At 43.1% G+C, this 20035-nt stretch overlaps 1 protein-coding gene across 3 annotated transcripts in view; it reads left to right on the top strand.

The window, feature by feature from the left end:
* FIP1L1 (factor interacting with PAPOLA and CPSF1) overlaps positions 1 to 20035 on the top strand; it is a 115007-nt gene that overhangs the window by 77739 nt on the left and 17233 nt on the right. For all 3 annotated transcript variants that reach the window (XM_040334868.1, XM_040334860.1, XM_040334853.1), the window contains exons 14-15: positions 3201 to 3256; positions 16847 to 17078. In XM_040334868.1, the coding sequence (XP_040190802.1) occupies positions 3201 to 3256; positions 16847 to 17078 (288 nt within the window). The remainder of the gene's footprint in view (positions 1 to 3200; positions 3257 to 16846; positions 17079 to 20035) is intronic.

Below are 20035 nucleotides of genomic sequence, written 5' to 3'. Positions count from 1 at the left end.
CCGTAAGCCAGGCAAGCCGGCCCCTAAGGCGTCCCTTTGAAGGGGCGTCCCCACTCTCTCGGGTGGGGGGAAGGCTCCAGTTTTTTTCAGAGGTCTGGAAAGAGAAGGTCCCCGACAAATGGGTCCTCTCTGCAATCTCTTCAGGTTACCAACTGGAGTTTCGAGGGTTCCCCCCTCCTCGTTTTCTTTTCTCAAATATGCCGAAGGACCTAGGAAAGAAGCTTTCTCTCCTGGCAGCCCTAAATCGTCTTCTAGATCAGGGGGTGATCGTGGAGGTGCCAGTACAAGACCAAGGCCAGGGATACTATTCAAATATTTTCATCATCCCAAAGCCAAATGGCGACGTCAGGCCAATATTGGACCTGAAGGGCCTAAATCGTTATTTAAACATCCGGACCTTTCGGATGGACTCTGTCCGGTCCGTGGCTGCAACAGTACAGGGCAAGGACTTCCTAGCATCCATCGACATAAGGGATGCATACCTCCACGTTCCGATTTTTCCAGGTCATCACAAATACCTACGTTTTGCGGTAGGTCACCGTCCTTTCCAGTTCGTGGCCCTCCCCTTCATGTTGGCCACGGCTCCCAGAGTGTTTACAAAGACCTTGGCACCCCTATTGGCCAACTTAAGAACCCAGGGGATCTCTGTGTTGGCGTATTTGGACGATATCTTGTAAATAGATCATTCAGCCCTCGGTTTAAGGAGAGCAGTGCGCATAACGGTTCAGTATCTCCAGTCACTCAGGTGGGTCATAAACGAGGACAAGTCGGCCATACAGCCAACTAGGCAATTGGAGTATCTCGGCATGTTGTTCGATACCGAGAGCCAAAAGCTCTTCCTACCACAACCAAAGATAAAGGCTATAAGGGAGTTGATTCGGTTGGTCCTAAGCAAAGGAAGACCATCCATTCGCCTCTGTATGCGGCTGTTGGGGAAAATGGTGGCCAGGTTCGAGGCAGTACCCTACGCACAGTTCCATACAAGGAAACTGCAGGCAGCCATCCTCACGGCTTGGAACAAGAAACCTTAAGCGTTGGACTACCCCATGTCTCTATCGCCTCTAGTCCGGCAGAGTCTTTGTTGGTGGATGGCCCCCCAAAATCTCCAGAAAGGAAGAGTCTTCAGCCCGGTCGTTTTGGAAAATGGTAACGACGGACGCCAGCCTGACAGGCTGGGGAGCAGTGATGGGGAACCTATCCCAGCAGGGAAGGTGGTCAGTTTCAGATGGGTCTCTGCCCATCAATCAACTAGAGATCCGGGCAATACGGCTAGCTCTGAGAGCTTGGACAGCAGAGCTACAAGGGTATCCAGTCAGAGTTCAATCGGACAACGCCACAGCCGTGGCATACATAAACCATCAGGGGGGCACAAGAAGCCGGTCAGCCCAGAGGGAAGTCGATCAAGTCCTCACATGGGCAGAAACGCATGTGCCCTGCATTTCGGCAATATTTATCCCCGGGGTCGACAATTGGCAGGTGGATTACCTCAGCCGCCAACAGATCTCTCCAGTGGAATGGTGCCTCCATCCTCAGGTATTCCGAGAGATTGGCAGCAGGTGGGGGTCGCCGGATGTAGATCTTATGGCATCCAGGTTCAATGCTAAGATGGACAGATTTGTGTCCCGGACAAGGGATCCATTGGCATGCCAGACGGATGCACTGGTGTGCCCATGGACCCAGTTCTCCTTGATCTACGCCTTCCCACCTGTGCGTCTCTTACCCCGGCTCCTTCGCAGGATTTGGATAGAAGGCAAGCCGATAATCCTGATCGCTCCGGCATGGCCCAGAAGGGTGTAGTTCACGCTAATCGTAAGGATGGCAGTAGGGGATCCGTGGTCCCTTCCACTTCGGCCAGACCTTCTGTCTCGGGGTCCGATATTCCACCCTTCCTTACGGTCGCCAAGTTTGACAGCTTGGCGACTGAATCCTACATCTTAGGAAGGAGAGGGCTCTCTAAGCCGGTAATCGCCACTCTGATTAATGCCAGAAAGCCTGTGTCAAGATTGATCTATTACAGGGTCTAGAGGGCTTGCGTAGCCTGGTGTGAGGCTAAAGGGTGGCACCCTCGTAAGTTTCTGGTTGGAAGGATTCTGGAATTTCTTCAACTAGGTGTAGCCATGAATTTAGCAGTCGGCACCATTAAGGGGCAAATTTCAGCTTTGTCTGTACTATTTCAGAGAACTTTTGCTACCCACTCTCTGGTTAAGACTTTTCTGCAGGGGGTCTGACGGATTAATACCCAAATTAGAACCCCCTTGTGTCCTTGGGACCTAAACCTGGTCCTCTCGGCCTTACAGAAACAGCTCTTTGAACCATTGAGGGAAATTTCCTTAGTTTTACTAACCAGGAAGCTAGTGTTCCTGGTAGCCATGGCTTCGGCCAGAAGAGTTTCAGAGTTGGCCGCTCTTTCTTGTCAGGAACCATATTTGGTCATCCACAAGGATAAAGGCAGGCGGTTCTGCAGGTTGCAGTCTAGATCTCCACATCCAGGGGCGCCTATACGGTTTGATTATTTTTTTACTTGTTTCCCTCCCCTCATTTTGGCATTGCTATAGGACATCCCACATAGTTATTACTATGCCGCTCTGTGTCCCATGATGTACGATAAAGAAAAATAGATTTTTAATAACGGCTTACCTGTAAAATCCTTTTCTTGTAGTACATCACGGGACACAGAGCTCCCGCCCCTCTTGGGGAATATTGGGACCTGTATTGCTTGCTACAAAACTGAGGTACTCCCTGTGTGGGAGGCGTTATATAGGGAGGGAATTTCCTGTCTTTGAGTGCCAGTGTCCATCACCTGAAGGTAGGCTCTATAACCCACATAGTTATTACTATGCCGCTCTGTGTCCCGTGATGTACTACAAGAAAAGGATTTTACAGGTAAGCTGTTATAAAAAAAATCCCTTTTTTAATCCTGAGGTTCAAGCACTCATTTAAGAGCGGGGGTTGTTGACACTGTCTGGGAAGGCGAAGTACTTTGCCATCTTGTGGACACACATTATGAATAGTCCATTGGTCGCCTAAATCTATAGGAAGGTAAATTGGAAGCTTTTCAATAAAGCTCTGTTCTTAAATTAAAAAAACACAGCATCACTCTATTGTGTGCTTTTTGTTGTGCTTGTTGCTGGATTTGAACACATTGCTGTATGCCAAACATAAGACGAAGCTGTATTGATCAGTCGCTTTTTTTTTTTTAGTGGTCACTCGTCTGGGTATGATGGACGATCAACGCCTGCTTTCCCATATGGTAGTGGTAAGCAAGCATTTGTATTTATAACTTAAGGCTAGATGAAATCTTTGTGTATTCAATGTGTCTGTTCTATTGGTATGATCTGTCTCTTGTTAGTCTCTTTTAAATATCTGGTACTTGTCTTAATGGATCATGTTACTCACCCTTCTCCTTCCCATGTGACAGTGCTGGTACTTGGCAGTTGGCTTCTCAGTCACCAGCGCTGTCATATCGAGGCATGGAGAGAGCCCTTGGCATTCTGTAAGTTCGACTGGGTTCTACTAGGCACTTAAACAGGGCTTCTTTTCTTTGCTTTTGGTGAAACAATGTAACGCAAGTGTAGGATGCTTCTGGGGCTGGCTTTGAAATGAACTTGTTGCTTTGCCCTGAATGAGCAAAGTTCATTTTACCCTTTTTTTTTTTTTTTTTAACCACTTAAGCCCCCGGACCATATTGCTGCCTAAAGACCCAAGGGGTTTTTACAGTTCGGGACTGCGTCGCTTTAACAGACAATTGCGCGGTCATGCGACGTGGCTCCCAAACAAAATTTGCGTCCTTTTTTCCCCACAAATAGAGCTTTCTTTTGGTGGTATTTGATCACCTCTGCGGTTTTAATTTTTTGCGCTATAAACAAAAATAGAGCGACAATTTTGAAAAAAATTCAATATTTTTTACTTTTTGCTGTAATAAATATCCCCCAAAAACATATATACATTTTTTTTTTCCCTCAGTTTAGGCCGATACATATTCTTCTACCTATTTTTGGTAAAAAAAAACGCAATAATCGTTTATCGGTTGGTTTGCGCAAAATTTATAGCGTTTACAAAATAGGGGATAGTTTTTTTGCATTTTTATTATTATTTTTTTTTTTTTTTTTACTACTAATGGCGGCGATCAGCGATTTTTTTTTTTTTTTTTTTTTTTTTTTTCTCGTGACTGCGACATTATGGCGGACACTTCGGACAATTTTGACACATTTTTGGGACCATTGTCATTTTTACAGCAAAAAATGCATTTAAATTGCATTCTTTATTGTGAAAATGACAGTTGCAGTTTGGGAGTTAAACACAGGGGGCGCTGTAACATTTAGGGATCACTGTGTGTGTGTGTTTACTAGTGTAGGGGGGTGTGGCTGTAGGAATGACATCATCGATCGGATCTCCCCTATAAAGGGGATCACCCGATCGATGCGCCGCCACAGTGAAGCACGGGGAAGCCGTGTTTACACACGGCTCTCCCCGTTCTTCAGCTCCGGGGAGCGATCGCGACGGAGCGGCTAAAAACAAATAGCCGCGCCGTCGTCCCGGATCGCTCCCCGAGCGGACCCGACCTCCGCATGTACCGGGGGGGGGGGGGGTCCCGATCGGACCCCCCACCCACGTCTAGCAGAGGACGTACAGGTACGTACATGTGCCTGTCCGTGCCATTCTGCTGACGTATATGTACATGAGGAGGTCGGGAAGTGGTTAAGGTCCAATTCACGTCACTTGCATTGCGTTTAGCATACATTGACAGGCAATGAATGATTTGAGTTTTTTTCCACTGTAGGCCTCAAAATACCCCCACCCCAGGGCTGTCTTAATGAGAGGGCACACCTGGGCACTGCCCAGGGGCCCCAGCTGCATTGGGGGCCCCTGCACTCTCCCCAAAGCAGCTGGTCCTTGAGCCTACGATGCCCCAGAATTGGGGGCACCATGGTGGCACTGAGAGTGATGGATACACAGGGGAGGCAGTCTGCCTCCTACCTACTTGATGTCTGTTTACCTGCACTGTCATCATTGTAGGGGCCCCAGAGCATTTCTTTGCCCAGGGGCCCATGATGCTATTAGGACGTTCGATTTTCACCATTTTGCAAAAAGGTGCAATTTAAAATTTACAAATATTTGTCATTTTATTAACTCCATACAGGTTAAGCTTTTATATTTAGTAGTGACTTAGCAGGAAATTTTTTAAATTTGCTGAGTTTTATCTGCTAGTTATGGTTTTAGTGTATTTTGTGCAAATATATTGGTTTGATAAACATTTGCGCAAATACTGCGTGGTCTAAAAAAAAAAATCAGTGGCACTTTTTTTTTTTTTTTTTTTTTAAGAGCTCGTATGCTTTCAGAAAATATGTTTTTTGGGGGTCTTTCACAAATTCTGAAAGCTGTAAGGGAAAAATGAAAACCTTCAGATTTTTAGGCAAATTTGGATATTTACATTTTTGCGTTTGTTGGATTTTCACCATTTTGCAAAAAGGTGCAATGTAAATATTACGAATATTTATTTATTTACTAACTCAATACAGGTTAAAGCGGTGGTTCCCCTAAAAATAAACTTTTGACATTGCATTTGCTACATTAATTACAATTAGAATCGTCTGGTTTTATTGAAAAAATACCTCCGTACGTAGCGTTTGCTATATTCGTTCCCACCGCCACTTCCGGGTACGATGCTGGCGGTGGGCGTTCCTAATTGATGGACAGGCATCCGACCGACGCATCCATCGCGTCACGAGATGCCGAAAGAAGCCGAACGTCGGTGCGGCTCTATACGGAGCATGCGCACCGACGTTCGGCCTCTTTCGGCATCTCGTGACGCGATGGATGCGTCGGTCGGATGCCTGTCCATCAATTAGGAACCACCACCGCCAGCATCGTACCCGGAAGTGGCGGCGGGAACGAATATAGCAAACGCTACGTACGGAGGTATTTTTTCAATAAAACCAGCCGATTCTAATTGTAATTAATGTAGCAAATGCAATGTCAAAAGTTTATTTTTAGGGGAACCACCCCTTTAAGCTTTTATATTTAGTAGGAATTTTGTAAAATTTGCTGTATATTTATCTGCAAAAATTATTTTAGTGGATTGGCTAAAATATTGTTCCGATAAACATTTGCGCAAATATCGTTGGACCCTAGAAATCGGTAGCACTTCTTTTTATTCTTCTGGTCGTGTGTGTTCAGAAAATATATGATTTGGGGGTCTTTTACAAACTTTGAAATCTATAAGTGAAAAATAAAAAAGCAAAGGAAAAATTGCAAAAATGGTCTGGCCACCTGTGTGTACAGAATGGAGCACACAGGACCTGGCAGCAAAAGAGTTAAAGATTAGTTTAGTCAAAGTCTGACAGTTCAGATGTGTTCCATTTGACTTCAACTGCTTGTGTCCCTTTTACATGTGACCTTTATCTGTGTTTTTATTTTTTGTTCATTATGCATTGATTTTTGAAAGTTGGGCAGTATATTTTCCACTGTATATTTTACGTGTTTTTATTGTGCAGCTGAATATACATTCTGTCAGATTAATAAGGCAATTATACATGATTATTCTTAAAATGTCATTACAACTTTGCATAAGCCTAATGGTGACCATATGCTCAGGAAATAGCTGCTTTCTTCTTTACGGGAAAACTGTATTCTTACTTTTAGAAAGTATAATTTTTATATGATTTGGCATAGAGGAACAGCTGAGTCACTTTGTACCGAAAATGAGGTGTATGACTGGTCATTGTAAGAATGTGTGTAATAATAAAAAAAAAAAAAAAACTAGACATAAGCTAAAAATGAAAAATTTCTCTACTTCCAATATTTAGAACAGCTTTCGATAGTATGCACGAAATGTGCAGAGAAACGTCAAACTTGTTGAGCAATGTTATTAGATTGCCACCAGCTGCCTCCGCTTTGTTTTTTTCAAAAAGCTCTGAAAGCGCTTTATCTGGCCTCTTTCTTGAGTGCTCTGGGTGTCATTGGTTTAAGGGAGTAAATCAGGCTAAGAACACTGATGCTGTCTGCATTGTCCTTGCTGAAGGGAAGATAAGTACAAATTAAACACTGAGCATTAGCAGCTTCCAGCACATGGCTTGTATATGGCATATTTCCTATCGCTTGTTTATAACATAAATTGCACAACCGCTTCCCAACAAAATAAGATGTTGGTGCTTTCATAGTTATAGCTAGTGACTTAAATTGCTTGAACTCTAGGGATTACAAAAAAAACAAAAAACAACCTTTTCTAAGGGTCAAATTCTTGTTCCGCCAAAAAAAAAAAGTAAAAGTCAGCAGCTACAAATACTGCAGCTGCTGATTTTAATATATGGACACACACTATATATATCACTTACCTGATGATTTAATATATATGACACTTACCTGTCGTGGGCGCCCGCAATGTCGGCACCCGAAGCCGATCTGTCTCTCGGGTGGAGGCGCCTCCATCTTGGGTAAGGGAATCGGAAAGTGAAGCCTCCGGCAACACTTCCTGGTTCCCTACTGCGTGAGTCACACTGCATGATCCCACTGGTCCCTGCTGTCTTCTGGGACCTGTGTCTCCCAGGAGCCGGGGGGGGGGGGGGGGCACCGGGCATGGCGTAGGTCGACATATGCCAGGAAGTGGGAGCAAATACCTGGATCACACAGGTATCTGCTCCCTCCTCCCCCTGAAAGGTGCCAAATGTGACCCTGGAGAGGGGGAGGATCCTGAAAAGCGGAAGTTTTATTTTTGGGTGGAACTCCGCTTTAACGCTAGTAAACAAGGAATAAGATACTTACCTTATTTCTCGCTCTGACATGCTTCCTCCATCTGTGTGACCATCCCTCAAATTCTCTGCATGAAGAGACTCCATCCAGTGGTCACACAGTGCTGTCCTCAGGTACAATGCAGGACCACTATAAACTAAAGCTATTGTCGAAACGCGTCGGCATTGTTTTATTGTCCTTATGATGTACCAATAAACGACACTTCAAGGATTACAGTTTTGCTGGCTCTTTATACCACTATAAATATCTTGCACAACAAAAAACTGAACTGCTGTGGTGGACGATTCTGTATCCTTATAGCAAAATTAATAAAGAGCGTGCTAAGTGCAAATACTGTGAAAATCACATTTATATGTGATTTTCACAGTATTTGCACATAGTAAGCACTTTTGCAATTTTGATATAAGGATGCAGCACAGCAGCACAGTTTTCTTTGCAGGGTTATGCAGATCCCCCCCCCCCCCCACATATACAAGCATAAATGTATGCGGTGGGGTGCCTACACCTGAAAACGTTGTTGGCTATACACTTGTAGCCTATCGCTGCACACACCTGAAAGAGCAATAATTCTAGCACCAGACCTCCTTTGTAATGCTAAGCTGATGACTTGTAGGGGGCTTTTAATGCATCACTTATGGAAAATGTTACCAACATGTTTTAAGATGTGACATGTTGGGTATCTACTTATTGCAACCTCTGCATTTTATATTTTACCATAAAAAACGGTAGGTAATTGCGTTTTTGCGGTAATACTGTGTGAGATTAAAAATATTGGAACCACTGTTATTTTGTTCTCTGCTTTCAGAAAATATATATTTGGGAGTTTTATGTAATCTTCATGCTTAAAATGTGAAAACAATTGCAAAAATGGCTCTGGCAATGAAAGGGTAAAGGAGAAGTTCACCTTCATAAACATGTTACATGTTCTTCCCGTAAGATTTGTTTTAAAAAGATGGCGCCTCTATTCAAAGCAAATTTAGAGAGAGATCTAATTTATTCACAAAAGTGAGCACACCCCTCGCATTTTTGTAAATACTTTTTTGTACTTTTTCATGTGACAACACTGAAGAAATGACACTTTGCTACAATGTAAAGTAGTGAGTGTACAGCTTGTATAACAGTGTAGATTTGCTGTCCCCTCAAAATAACTCCAACACACAGCTATTAATGTCTAAACCTCTGGTAACAAAGGTGAGTACACCCCTAAGTGAAAATGTCCTAATTGGGCCCAAAGTGTCAATATTTTGTGTGGCCACCATTATTTTCCAGCACTGCCTTCACGCTCTCTTGGGCATAGAGTTCTCCAGGACTTCACAGGTTGCCACTGGAGTTCTCCCCAAATTTAACACACCCGCTCCCCATTCACACCTGAAACCTTGTAACAATAACGAGTCACATGACACCGGGGAGGGAAAATGGCTAAATTAACCCAATTTGGAAATTTTCACTTGGGGAGTGTACTCACTTTTGTTGCTAGCGGTTTAAACAATAATGGCTGTGTGAGTTATTTTGAGGGGACAGCAAATTGACACTGTTATTCAAGCTGTATACTCACTACTTTACATTGTAGCAAAGTGTAATTTCTTCAGTGTTGTCAGATAAAAAGATAGAATAAAATATTTACAGAAATGTGAGGGGTGTACACACTTTTGTGAGATACAGTGTGTGTGTATATTGCATTCTTTGAGTTGGGCTTTAACTCCAGTTTTATTGAAAAGCAAGACTCTCCTCCAGGCAAGCTTGTACACATTTAGGCCCTTTTCACACTGGGGTGGGGGCAGCGTCGGGAGTAAAGCTAGTGGCCGAGAAAGGGTTAAAAAAGCACCTCTGCAGAGGCGCATTGCCGGCGGTATAGCCGCAGTGTCCCATTGATTTCAATGGGCAGGAGCTGTGGAGGAGCAGTATACACACCGCTCCAAAGATGCGGCTAGTAGGACTTTTTTTACCGTCCTGCTAGCACACCGCTCCAGTGTGAAAGCCAAGGGCTTTCACACTGGAGACACAGCAGTGGCTGTTTAGGGTCGGTTGGCAGGCACTATTTTTAGCGCAACATCGCCTGCAAACCGCTCCAGTGTGAAAGGGGTCTTACAAATGCTTAGTTCCTTCTGTTTTGTAGATAGAGGATGCTACCAGTTTCCTCGCTATACCTCTTAAAGCACGATGTGGGAGGGTAGAATGTTACTATATGATAAACACATGATGAACTTCAGTGTTGAAATGAATTTTTTATTGCATTTAGGCATGCAAGTATGAAACCCCAGTGCATTAAACCTGAGGAATGTTAGAACATTGTCAGGTATGCCTTATCCCGGCAACTTCAAGCTCAGTTTTGGGGGAGGGCACCAGGTTCTGAAAAGTCCTGTTTATAAAACGGATTGCGGTTTTACTTACTAAACAACTTTTTAATTGAGTGACAACTCGTGCAACTCTGATACACATAGCAAGTAGGGTGACACTACTATCCAAACTGCAGCTTTGTAGCTTCCTGTGTCAAATTGCCTGTCTCTAGCTTCCACACTAGTGAGGAGCGCTTCTCTTTTACATGATCTTCTGTAAGCCCAAGTGCCTTCCCCTTCTTCCCCAAAGCTAGAAACACTGTTAACATATGAGCATTAGGCTGCACAGTGGAGTTCGATTTGGCTTGGACTACGAAAACTCCCACCCCAGCCTGATTTCTGTTATGCAGTGTTTTTGTTTTTAAGAATTTCTTTAAAGTGATGCTAAAAACACCCTGTTTACATGGTCCCTTCTATTTCTGTATGAGGAAGACTATTTATTTTAATAAAAAAATATAAGTACCTTTTTCTTAATATACAGCTGTCACATGACCTAGCTTTTATCCAAACATACAGCCTGTCTGCAGGGAAACATAAGTAGGAGGAGCTTCTAGTCCTAATATTTAATTTAAAATCAAATCTTTATTTTTGGCAATAACATGGTGCAGGCAGATTTCTGTCAGTCACAGGATGATGCGCCTCTCCAGCTAAGAGGAAGGTGAAGCCTCCATTGATATACATGTAATTTCCCACCCCCATTGTGTTTAGCTAGTTAGCAGTGTGTATATACCCACATGTGTGACTCATACACTATAGTCACATGGGCTGCTCAGATTTGTTGGGAAGGAAATGGTCAGCATGGAAACTTACTAAAAACTGAGCATGTGCAAAGTTGCCACCACAGATGCAAAATCCCTAGATGAATTGGGGACTTGGACAGGAGGAGGAGATGAAGAACAGCAGGATCAACCAGGTTTTTTTTTTTTGTCTTGGCAGAATACTGAAAACAAATCTCATAGTATATAGTAGAGTACGAACAGCACGTAATACACAATTTATTGATGGTTTATAATTATCTGGGTTTATTTACACTTAATTGGTAATCGTGATTTAAGTATTTTTTGTCTTGATGTACTGATGGGTTTTTGTTTGCCTGTAATCGGGTTTAAAATCTCTGTGTTGAAATGAAATTCTAAAACTTTTGCTTTGGGTTCCCAGTGGTGCACCACAGAGGCACAACTAAGTAATCCCAATATAGTACGGCAAATTATTGTGCCTTACAAGTAAAATAATTACCTGGGTTTCTGAAGTAAAAACTGCAAACTTGAAACCATTAGGATGAAAGCCGACTCTTAGATGGAAACAAATCTATTAGATTGCATATTAAATGTAAATCCCCACAAGACACTGCACATCTTGTTGACATCATGGCAAGTCGAGGAAATTATTAGGCCTGCAAATCCAGCTGCTTCGTGCTATTTCTGGCTCTTTTCCCTGTGTGGGGAATTTGTCTATTGGCAGATGTACACTATAGGATATTAAACTCCGCTTTTAACCCTAATAAGTTGAGTTGATTAGATATATTTTAACATCAATACTTGGGAATATTTCGAGATACATATTTCTTATAATGTCATACACTAGATAGGTTATGTGCAAAACCCCTAATTAGACACACTATCTAAGCTAATTAAAAAAAAACATGTGTACATGTGCTGTATGTATGAGCTTAACCACTAGCAGCCCAGACCAATTCAGAAATGTTCTCATACATGTAAAAGTCAGCATTATTTTTGCTATAAAATTACTTGGCACCCCAAAACATATATATTTTTAAGCAGAGGCCCTGGTGTGTTCTGCAATTTATTAAAACATTTTTTTGCAAGTGTTTAAAAAAAAAAAAAAAGTGTCGAATGGCGATAATTTATGGTACATTTAAATTATCCTAAAGTGACCCTTAAAAAGCCTTTACATGCCACCACTTTAGATTTACACAGTGGGTCTGGTGCTGGAATTATTGCTCTTGCCAGTTATTTTCCTTCCACTTCACAATTATATGCCACTTTGTGTTGGTCGATCACATAAAATCCCAATAAAAGTACATTTACCTTTTTTTGATTGGAACATGCCAAAATGTAGAAAATTTCAAGGGCTATTAATACTTTTTTTAAGGCACTGTGTTTATTAGTTTACAGCAACTTTAAGTCTCTAAGCCTGTTTTTTAATACAGAGGAGGAACCCTTTAAAATAATTTTCATGTCTTAATACATCTCTAGTTCAAAGAAACATTTGCATGGTCAATTGGTTGTTAACCACTTAACCCCCGGACCATATTGCTGGTCAAAGACCAGAGCGCACTTTTTGCGATTTAGGACTGCGTCGCTTTAACTGACAATTGTGCGATGTGGCTCCCAAACAAAATTGGCATCCTTTTTTCCCCACAAATAGAGCTTTCTTTTGGTGGTATTTGATCACCTCTGCGGTTTTTAGTTTTTGTGCTATAAACAAAAATAGAGCGACAATTTTGAAAAAAAATATTTTTTTCTTTTTGCTATAATAAATATCCCCCAAAAATATATAAAAAACATATTTTTTTTCCTCAGTTTAGGCCGATACATATTCTTCTACATATTTTTCGTAAAAAAAAATCGCAATAAGCGTTTGGTTTGCACAAAAGTTACAGCATTTACAAAATAGGGGGTATTTTTATGGCATTTTTATTAATATTTTTTGTTTTACTAGTAATGGCGGCGATCAGCGTTTTTTTTTTTCTCGATACTGCGACATTATGGCGGACACTTTTGACACATTTTTGGGACCATTGGCATTTTTATAGCGATCAGTGCTATAAAAATGCATTGGATTAATATAAAAATGGCACTGGCAGTGAAGGGGTTAACACTAGGGGGCGGGGAAGGGGTTAAGCATGTTCCCTGGGTGTGTTCTAACTCAGAGGGGGGTGGACTGACATGGGGAAATGACTGATCTTCTGTTCATACATTGTATGAACAGAAGATCAGCATTTCTCTCCCTGACAGGACCGGGAGCTGTGTGTAGTGGCCTGCACGAGAGCCAACATATAGCTACGGGCTCTCGCGCAGGGGAGCCGACCTGCCGCCGTAAAACGACGGCGGCTGGTCGGCAAGTAGTTAATATAATAATAGATTGTAGCATACCTAGCATATTTGACAGCCAGAACACCACCTCTATAAGAAAAAATGTTTCAGTAACCATCATGAAATGGAAAAAATAATAGCCAGAAAAGTAACACCCAACAGTAAAAATGGTAGTGCCCCTTATATCAATGGTCATTGGAAAAGTGCCCACTTATATTGGTAGTCTGTTCAGTGGTCCCATAACATTGGTGGCCAATGGGAGGAGGGCACTCTTACATTTTTGACCAGTGGGGAAAATGGCCCTCTTACAGTCAGCTAAAAAAAAAATGATATCCGGTTATTTAATGCAAGTTAGAAACTCTTCATTGCTCAAGGAACCCCTAGAGACCTCTTGAGGAATTCCATGGTACCACAGATCACTGGTCTAAGCTGTGGTTTATAGTGCATTGGGTTGGTATTTTTGTTGTGGAATATAGACTGCAGCTGTCAGAAGGTGCTGCCCAGAGTAGCCAATCTGATGTGTCCCCCCCCCCCCCCTTTTGCCCTGGAATATAATGGTCACTTATTGACACCATTCTTTAAACTGGTACATTGCCATTTACCCACCCTACTACAGTATTTTCTTTTAGAAATGTAGCTTTTAGAACTAGATAAATCTTAACAATTCAGTGATAGATCAACATGACAGTGGAGCAAACTGGATAGTTTGGCCAATGTGCGATGCGATTAAAGTATAAGACGTAGTTACATTCTTTCATTACACAAATCCTTCTGTATTATAAAATATCTCAGTTTAGTCGTTTTACATTTAATGGCACTTCTGGACTTTTTCCCAGTCTCCACTTGGCATTGGGCCGATAACTGATTAATATTAGCACAAGGAATAAAAAAAAATGCCCAGGCTTATGATTGTTATACTGAGTGTGTGTATCATGCTGAATAGGGGCTATGTATATACTGCAATGCATATGTATACTGTAACCATAGAGAGATGGAGATCTACTTGAACAATACTGATGAAGTCAAAGATCACCAGGCGCAGTGCCCTGTTAGGGCTGGTTCAAACCAAAATGCAGGGCCAGAAAGGCAAGTTCCATGTGTGTTTCCTGCACCATGTTCAAAACACACTGCTTATGTGATCAACTGCGGGTGATGATACGTTAACCCCAAACGTAGATCGCAAATGCAGTATGTTTGTGGACACAAAAATGAAATATTACAGGAGAGTGCAGGGTTCAGGAGTGCGTTACGCTCAAAAAGCAGGGTTCAGGAGTGCGTTACGCTCAAAAAGCAGGGTTCAGGAGTGCGTTACGCTCAGAAAGCAGGGTTCAGGAGTGCGTTACGCTCAGAAAGCAGGGTTCAGGAGTGCGTTACGCTCAGAAAGCAGGGTTCAGGAGTGCGTTACGCTCAGAAAGCAGGGTTCAGGAGTGCGTTACGCTCAGAAAGCAGGGTTCAGGAGTGCGTTACGCTCAGAAAGCAGGGTTCAGGAGTGCGTTACGCTCAGAAAGCAGGGTTCAGGAGTGCGTTACGCTCAGAAAGCAGGGAATCGGGAGTGCGTTATGCTCAGAAAGCAGGGAATCGGGAGTGCGTTATGCTCAGAAAGCAGGGAATCAGGAGTGCGTTATGCTCAGAAAGCAGGGAATCGGGAGTGCGTTATGCTCAGAAAGCAGGGAATCGGGAGTGCGTTATGCTCAAAAAGCAGGGAATCGGGAGTGCGTTATGCTCAAAAAGCAGGGAATCGGGAGTGCGTTATGCTCAAAAAGCAGGGAATCGGGAGTGCGTTATGCTCAGAAAGCAGGGAATCGGGAGTGCGTTATGCTCAGAATGCAGGAAATCGGGAGTGCATTGCGCTGAGAATTCAGGCATCGGGAGTACATTGGACCCCCTCCCATAGCAGTGTTCCATTGCATCCTACCTATGCACACAACAGGGAGCAGGAAGAAGTACAGTTCTGGACAGGGGACGGGAGCTGGCTAAGTGACTTTTTCTTATTAACAAGCTGGTGATTGGTTGCTTGGGACCGAAAGCGCGGCAGAAGAGGCTGCTGGCAGAGCGATAACCAATGTGGTACCTACAAGTAGAAGGCAGGGTCGGTGTTGCGGACCTGTTCGCTCGCAGTCTACCTGTCCACAATCGACAGGTTGCCGACCCCAGCTGTAATGTCTTTTCTATAGTGTTTTTTTTTTTTTTAAACCAAGTAACTAAATCGGGATCCCAATCTATTTGTCCCTTAAGACAATCTTCTTGCTCTAATAATTTTTTATATATTTTTTTTTACCAAAACCGTGTTTAAGGTGAAAGGTTAGTATTAGGCAGAGGTGCTTTTAGGAATGTCTGGGGCTTTAAAAAATAAAAGGTGCTTTATGGCTACTTTAAAAAAAAAATTGATTTCAACATTGAGCCTTCTCACCTCCCTGCCCAGATTGGGTGCCCATTGGGAAAGGTGAGTGTTGGGCTCTCTTGAAGCTCAGCAGAAGCACATCTGCTGACCGAGTAAATGAGGCGCTTGCCCCATTGAGAGGGAAAAAAAAAATGTTTATTCCTTCAGGTTACCTTTACACATGGAAGCACTTGGGTGCTCAGTAACTGCATGTCCCAGGAGTTGGACGATATGATTTCCGCATCCCTGGTGTATCGCTGGATAGGATTTATACTGGACATTGTAGAGCAGGAGGGTCCAACCTTTTGAACGTAAAGTGTATGTAAACCCTCACCTATACCCAGTAAAGTTCACAGCCTCAGATGATACACAGGAATGAAACGTATCTCCCTATACACGTTTTGCATGTATATCTGCTGTCTTCAGCTTTATATATTCTTTAGAAAAGTGCACATCGTGTTAAATTTTCTCTTCCTGTTCCAGTGGGGAGTGGATTATTGGCACGCAGCCAAGACAGCTTTTTGGAGGAAAGGCACACAACGCCCCTCCACATAGGCAATGGAAAGAAGTAACGTGCATCGCTCTGCTCTGGATCGAGCAGCACTCTGCCAATCTATTTATAGCAACCTCCCACGACACAAATTTTAGGCTTGTTTAAAAACTTGTCAGAAGTCATCAGGCTGATAACGGAGCAGAAGAAAGACACGGGACTCGGTGCTTTAGAGAGAGATAAGAAAACACTACAGATAGATGTGCCCAGCTCAAATTTCACGAATTGGGTTTACATCCACTTTTATAAGGGTGTGATTGTGAAGAGTGGGGTATTTTTTGGGGGGGGGGGGGGAGATCAAACCTATAACAACCCAGTAAAGAGACTCTGTACAAATTTTCTTCAACCACATGTTTGCCAAGTGTAAACACATTTTTACAAAAAGATTGTGTTGGCCTCATTCATAGCCATCTTGTGCCGCAGGTTGAACACCACTGGTGTAGTTAAGTGCAAGGTGAATATTTATAGCAACCAATTAAAATCCCCTGTACTGGCCTCGGTAACAAGTCGCATTTTTGGAGTTTGCCTAAGGCTATTTGTCAGAAAATATTAAAAGGGGAGTACCGTTATAATCTCTTTATTCACTATCTGTTTAATTCTCTTTGTATGGTATTAAAATACTTTGGCGCCTTTTTCAATGTTCTATGCCTATTCCTAAAAATATGTGAAATATTAGTAATTCGTTGTGGGCTAAATTTCTTAACATTTTTATTTTCTCTATCTTTGATTTTGCATCATATAATCCGGTTGCGTGTATTTTTATATATTCATGTAGTGTCCTTCCCACACATGCCTGGTTCTGGAGGACCATGGTCCAGTATGGTAGAGACATCCAAACCTTGGGACTACTATCCTCGAAGAGATAAAGAAAGAGACCGTGAGAGGGATCGAGAACGCGAAAGAGAACGCGATAGGGAGCGAGAACGAGAGCGTCCACGGGAAAGGGAGCGAGAACGAGAGAGAGAGCGAGAGCGTGATCATAGTCCCAGTGTGGGAGCCTACAACAGGTAAAGTTCATTTGTGAAGTATTACATGGGTGGTTTTATGCAAAACCCCATGACCGACTACAGTGCGTGTGTGTGTGTGTGTGTGTGCGTGTGTGTGTGTGTGTGTGTGTGTTTAATTTTCTGTCAGTAATCAGTCCATTCGACTACCAGTGTAACAAACGCTAGTTAGGATTATTGTGTTATTTCGCTTTTATAGCATAATCCTTGTTGAACATCATAAGAGCTTCCATCTGATCTCTAAACAATTGGGGGCCTATTCATGAGGGGCAAGAAAATAATTGCTCTTAGTTATGCCATTCACTTTTTTTTTTTTTCTCCGGGGAGGGGGGGAGGCGGAGGCGAAAAGTTTTTCCCTTAATACTTCACCCCCCTTCCCCCCCCTTTCCCCCCCTCCTCCTATCTCACCAAAACAATCTCCTTATACCTCTACTTCTCTCTGATTTTTCTATAGTGGCCTTAAATATCTTCTCTTAACTTTTCCGCGTAACTCCACGATTTCTTAAAAATTCTCCAATTTTCCCATTTCATATTTTGTAATATGTTATTGCCCTCCATGTCCTCCTGCAGTTCCTCCATTTTATACGTTTCTTCAACCGCATCGATCCATTCCCAGATCGATGGGCATTCCACCTCTTGCCAGCCCCTTGGAATTAATCTTTTGGCAGCATTCAGTAGGTGTGGTACTAGCGATTTTTTATAACCTTTAATGCCTTCTTCCCCCCCGCGGAACAAGACAACCCAAGGGTCCATCTTTATCTTTTTCTTTGTAATCTCCTCGACGCAGGCCAATATTTTTTCCCAGTACCTCCTTATCTTAGGGCATCCCCACCACAGGTGTGCCATGTTTCCTGGTGAACCGCAGCCCCTCCAGCACTCTCCAGTTTGTCCCTCTTTAAACTTTTTTAATTTGTCTGGTGTCATGTACCATCCGGCTATGCATTTAAAACACATCTCTGCTGTGCGGCTATCCACCGCGGAGGAGTGTGTCAGGGTCAGAATTTTCTCTATTGTGTTCCTATCCCGGTGTGTCCCTAGTTCCCTTTCCCATTTTTTAATGAATGGGGGTATGTTCTGCTCTTCCATCTTCAGTAACATCTTATATAGTCCCGAGATAGATCCTCTGGCATTTTTTGTAGAGTATATTTTTTCCAATTCCAATAACTGATCTCCCGACCTCAGTGGGTGTGGAAGGTCTTGGATAAAATGGTTTAGTTGCCGATATCTCCATTCATTAATTTCCAGGAAAAAGTTTTTTAATTTCAACTCCTGTAGTGTTAAAATGTGCCCTTCCTTCATTATGTCCCTTAATTGTATAGTGTCTATTTTAATCCAATTTCCCCCCACTTGTGTTTTACCTGGTGCAAAATAATCGTTATTCTTTAGTGATATAAGGGGTGAATTGTACTCTTTCACAATTTTTTTATATACCGTGTCCCAAACTTTAAGTGCATTTTTAGTTATCTCGTGTGCGTTTTTATCTATTGTCCTAAATTGGGGAGGGTTCCAAATTATCATGCCATTCACTTTTAAAAGCGTTTTTTTTTGTGACAAATTGGTAAAGTATTAAAAGTGACAAATTGTAATGTTACTTAACTTTGTCTAAAAAGGAATTATTGGTGAAAAAAATACTCCATTTCAGGATGTATGCTCCTAAAGAGTCATCTTCTAGAGACCATTTTATGGTTACTCTGCTTGTGCAGCCAACCTTCCCATCCCCATCCCCACCCCCATGTCATTGCTGATAAAATAACATTTGGTTTATTTTGTTATCCTGCTGTTGATTGGTAGTCTATCTTCTCTTAACCACTTGCCAACCAGGCCAATTCTGACATTTCTTTTCTACATGTAAAATCATAATTTCTCTTATGTCCATGGACGGACACAGCTTCCTTATACTCCTGACTGTAATGTTCCGTCTATTGGGAGAGGACTAGGCAGACATGTTAATGGTTAAAACATGTAAACTTTAGCAAAGCTGAAACAGCCCCGCCCAGGGGGTTGTCCCTCTGGTCATCCCCCCAGTCCGGCCATCAAGCGTGAGCAGGTCTTGGCTATGCCCTGGGTTGGCCACGACATACCCCATTGTTCCAAGGGTGGCCGATGGGCTTTTTGCTCCGGGGCTCACATATGACCAGGCTGCTAGCTGTCTGTGTCACAGTGGGCCGTGGCCGGCAGCTACTTCGTACTGCTCGGGAGTGGGTCTGTCAGGAACGCGCCAGAAGTCCTTGCAGGGACGGGCAAGTACTTTTCCTCCTGTCTTGGCAGGATGGAACAGCTGGGCTTTCCTAGAGGGGGGGGGTCGATTAGGGGGTCTCTTGTCTTTCCTTTCCTCTCCTCCCGTCCCTTCCCTCCTCCACCATGCTGTGACTGAACTGGGATGTACCTGAGGGGTTGTTTTTCCTATCCTGGCTGTGGGCTGCGGAGTGTTCTGGGCACGCTCTCTGTGTGGGTGGTCTGCCATGGGGGGTCCTCTGCTCGGGGGCCGCTATTTTTTTCCAGCCTTCTCGTCCACCTCGGTGTCCTCGGCGCAGTTTTTTCTTTTAAACAGCGGGGCCGAGTCATACACTTGGGAGCTATGCTCGCTGAGGAGCGTGCCCACAAGGTAACCCCCACAGGAAAGAGCTTCCTAGAGGGGATTAGCTCTTGCAGGGAGGAGCCGCGAGAACTGCCGCGGGACCCCAGAAGTGGACGATCGGGGCCTCTCTGTGCAAAACTAACTGCACAGTGGAGGCAAGTATGATTTTTTTTTTTTTTTTGTTTTTGTTTTTTTCCAAATCTTTAGTGTCCCTTTTAATAGTGCACATGACCATAACTTACAAAATTACTGCTAAATTACTAAAGCATCGTTCCCATGTGGCATACTAAAGTGTACATCCATGGAGGGCCATGTTTACCCACACAGGAATGCACAGGTGTTCTGTGCATCCCCGTACATGCAGTCCCATCTGACATCCATG

Source organism: Rana temporaria, chromosome 1 (assembly GCF_905171775.1).
Source record: "Rana temporaria chromosome 1, aRanTem1.1, whole genome shotgun sequence".
Classification (NCBI taxonomy): Eukaryota; Metazoa; Chordata; class Amphibia; order Anura; family Ranidae; genus Rana; species Rana temporaria.
Note: the sequence above shows the minus strand (reverse complement) of the source record. Positions and strands in the feature narration are given on the sequence as shown.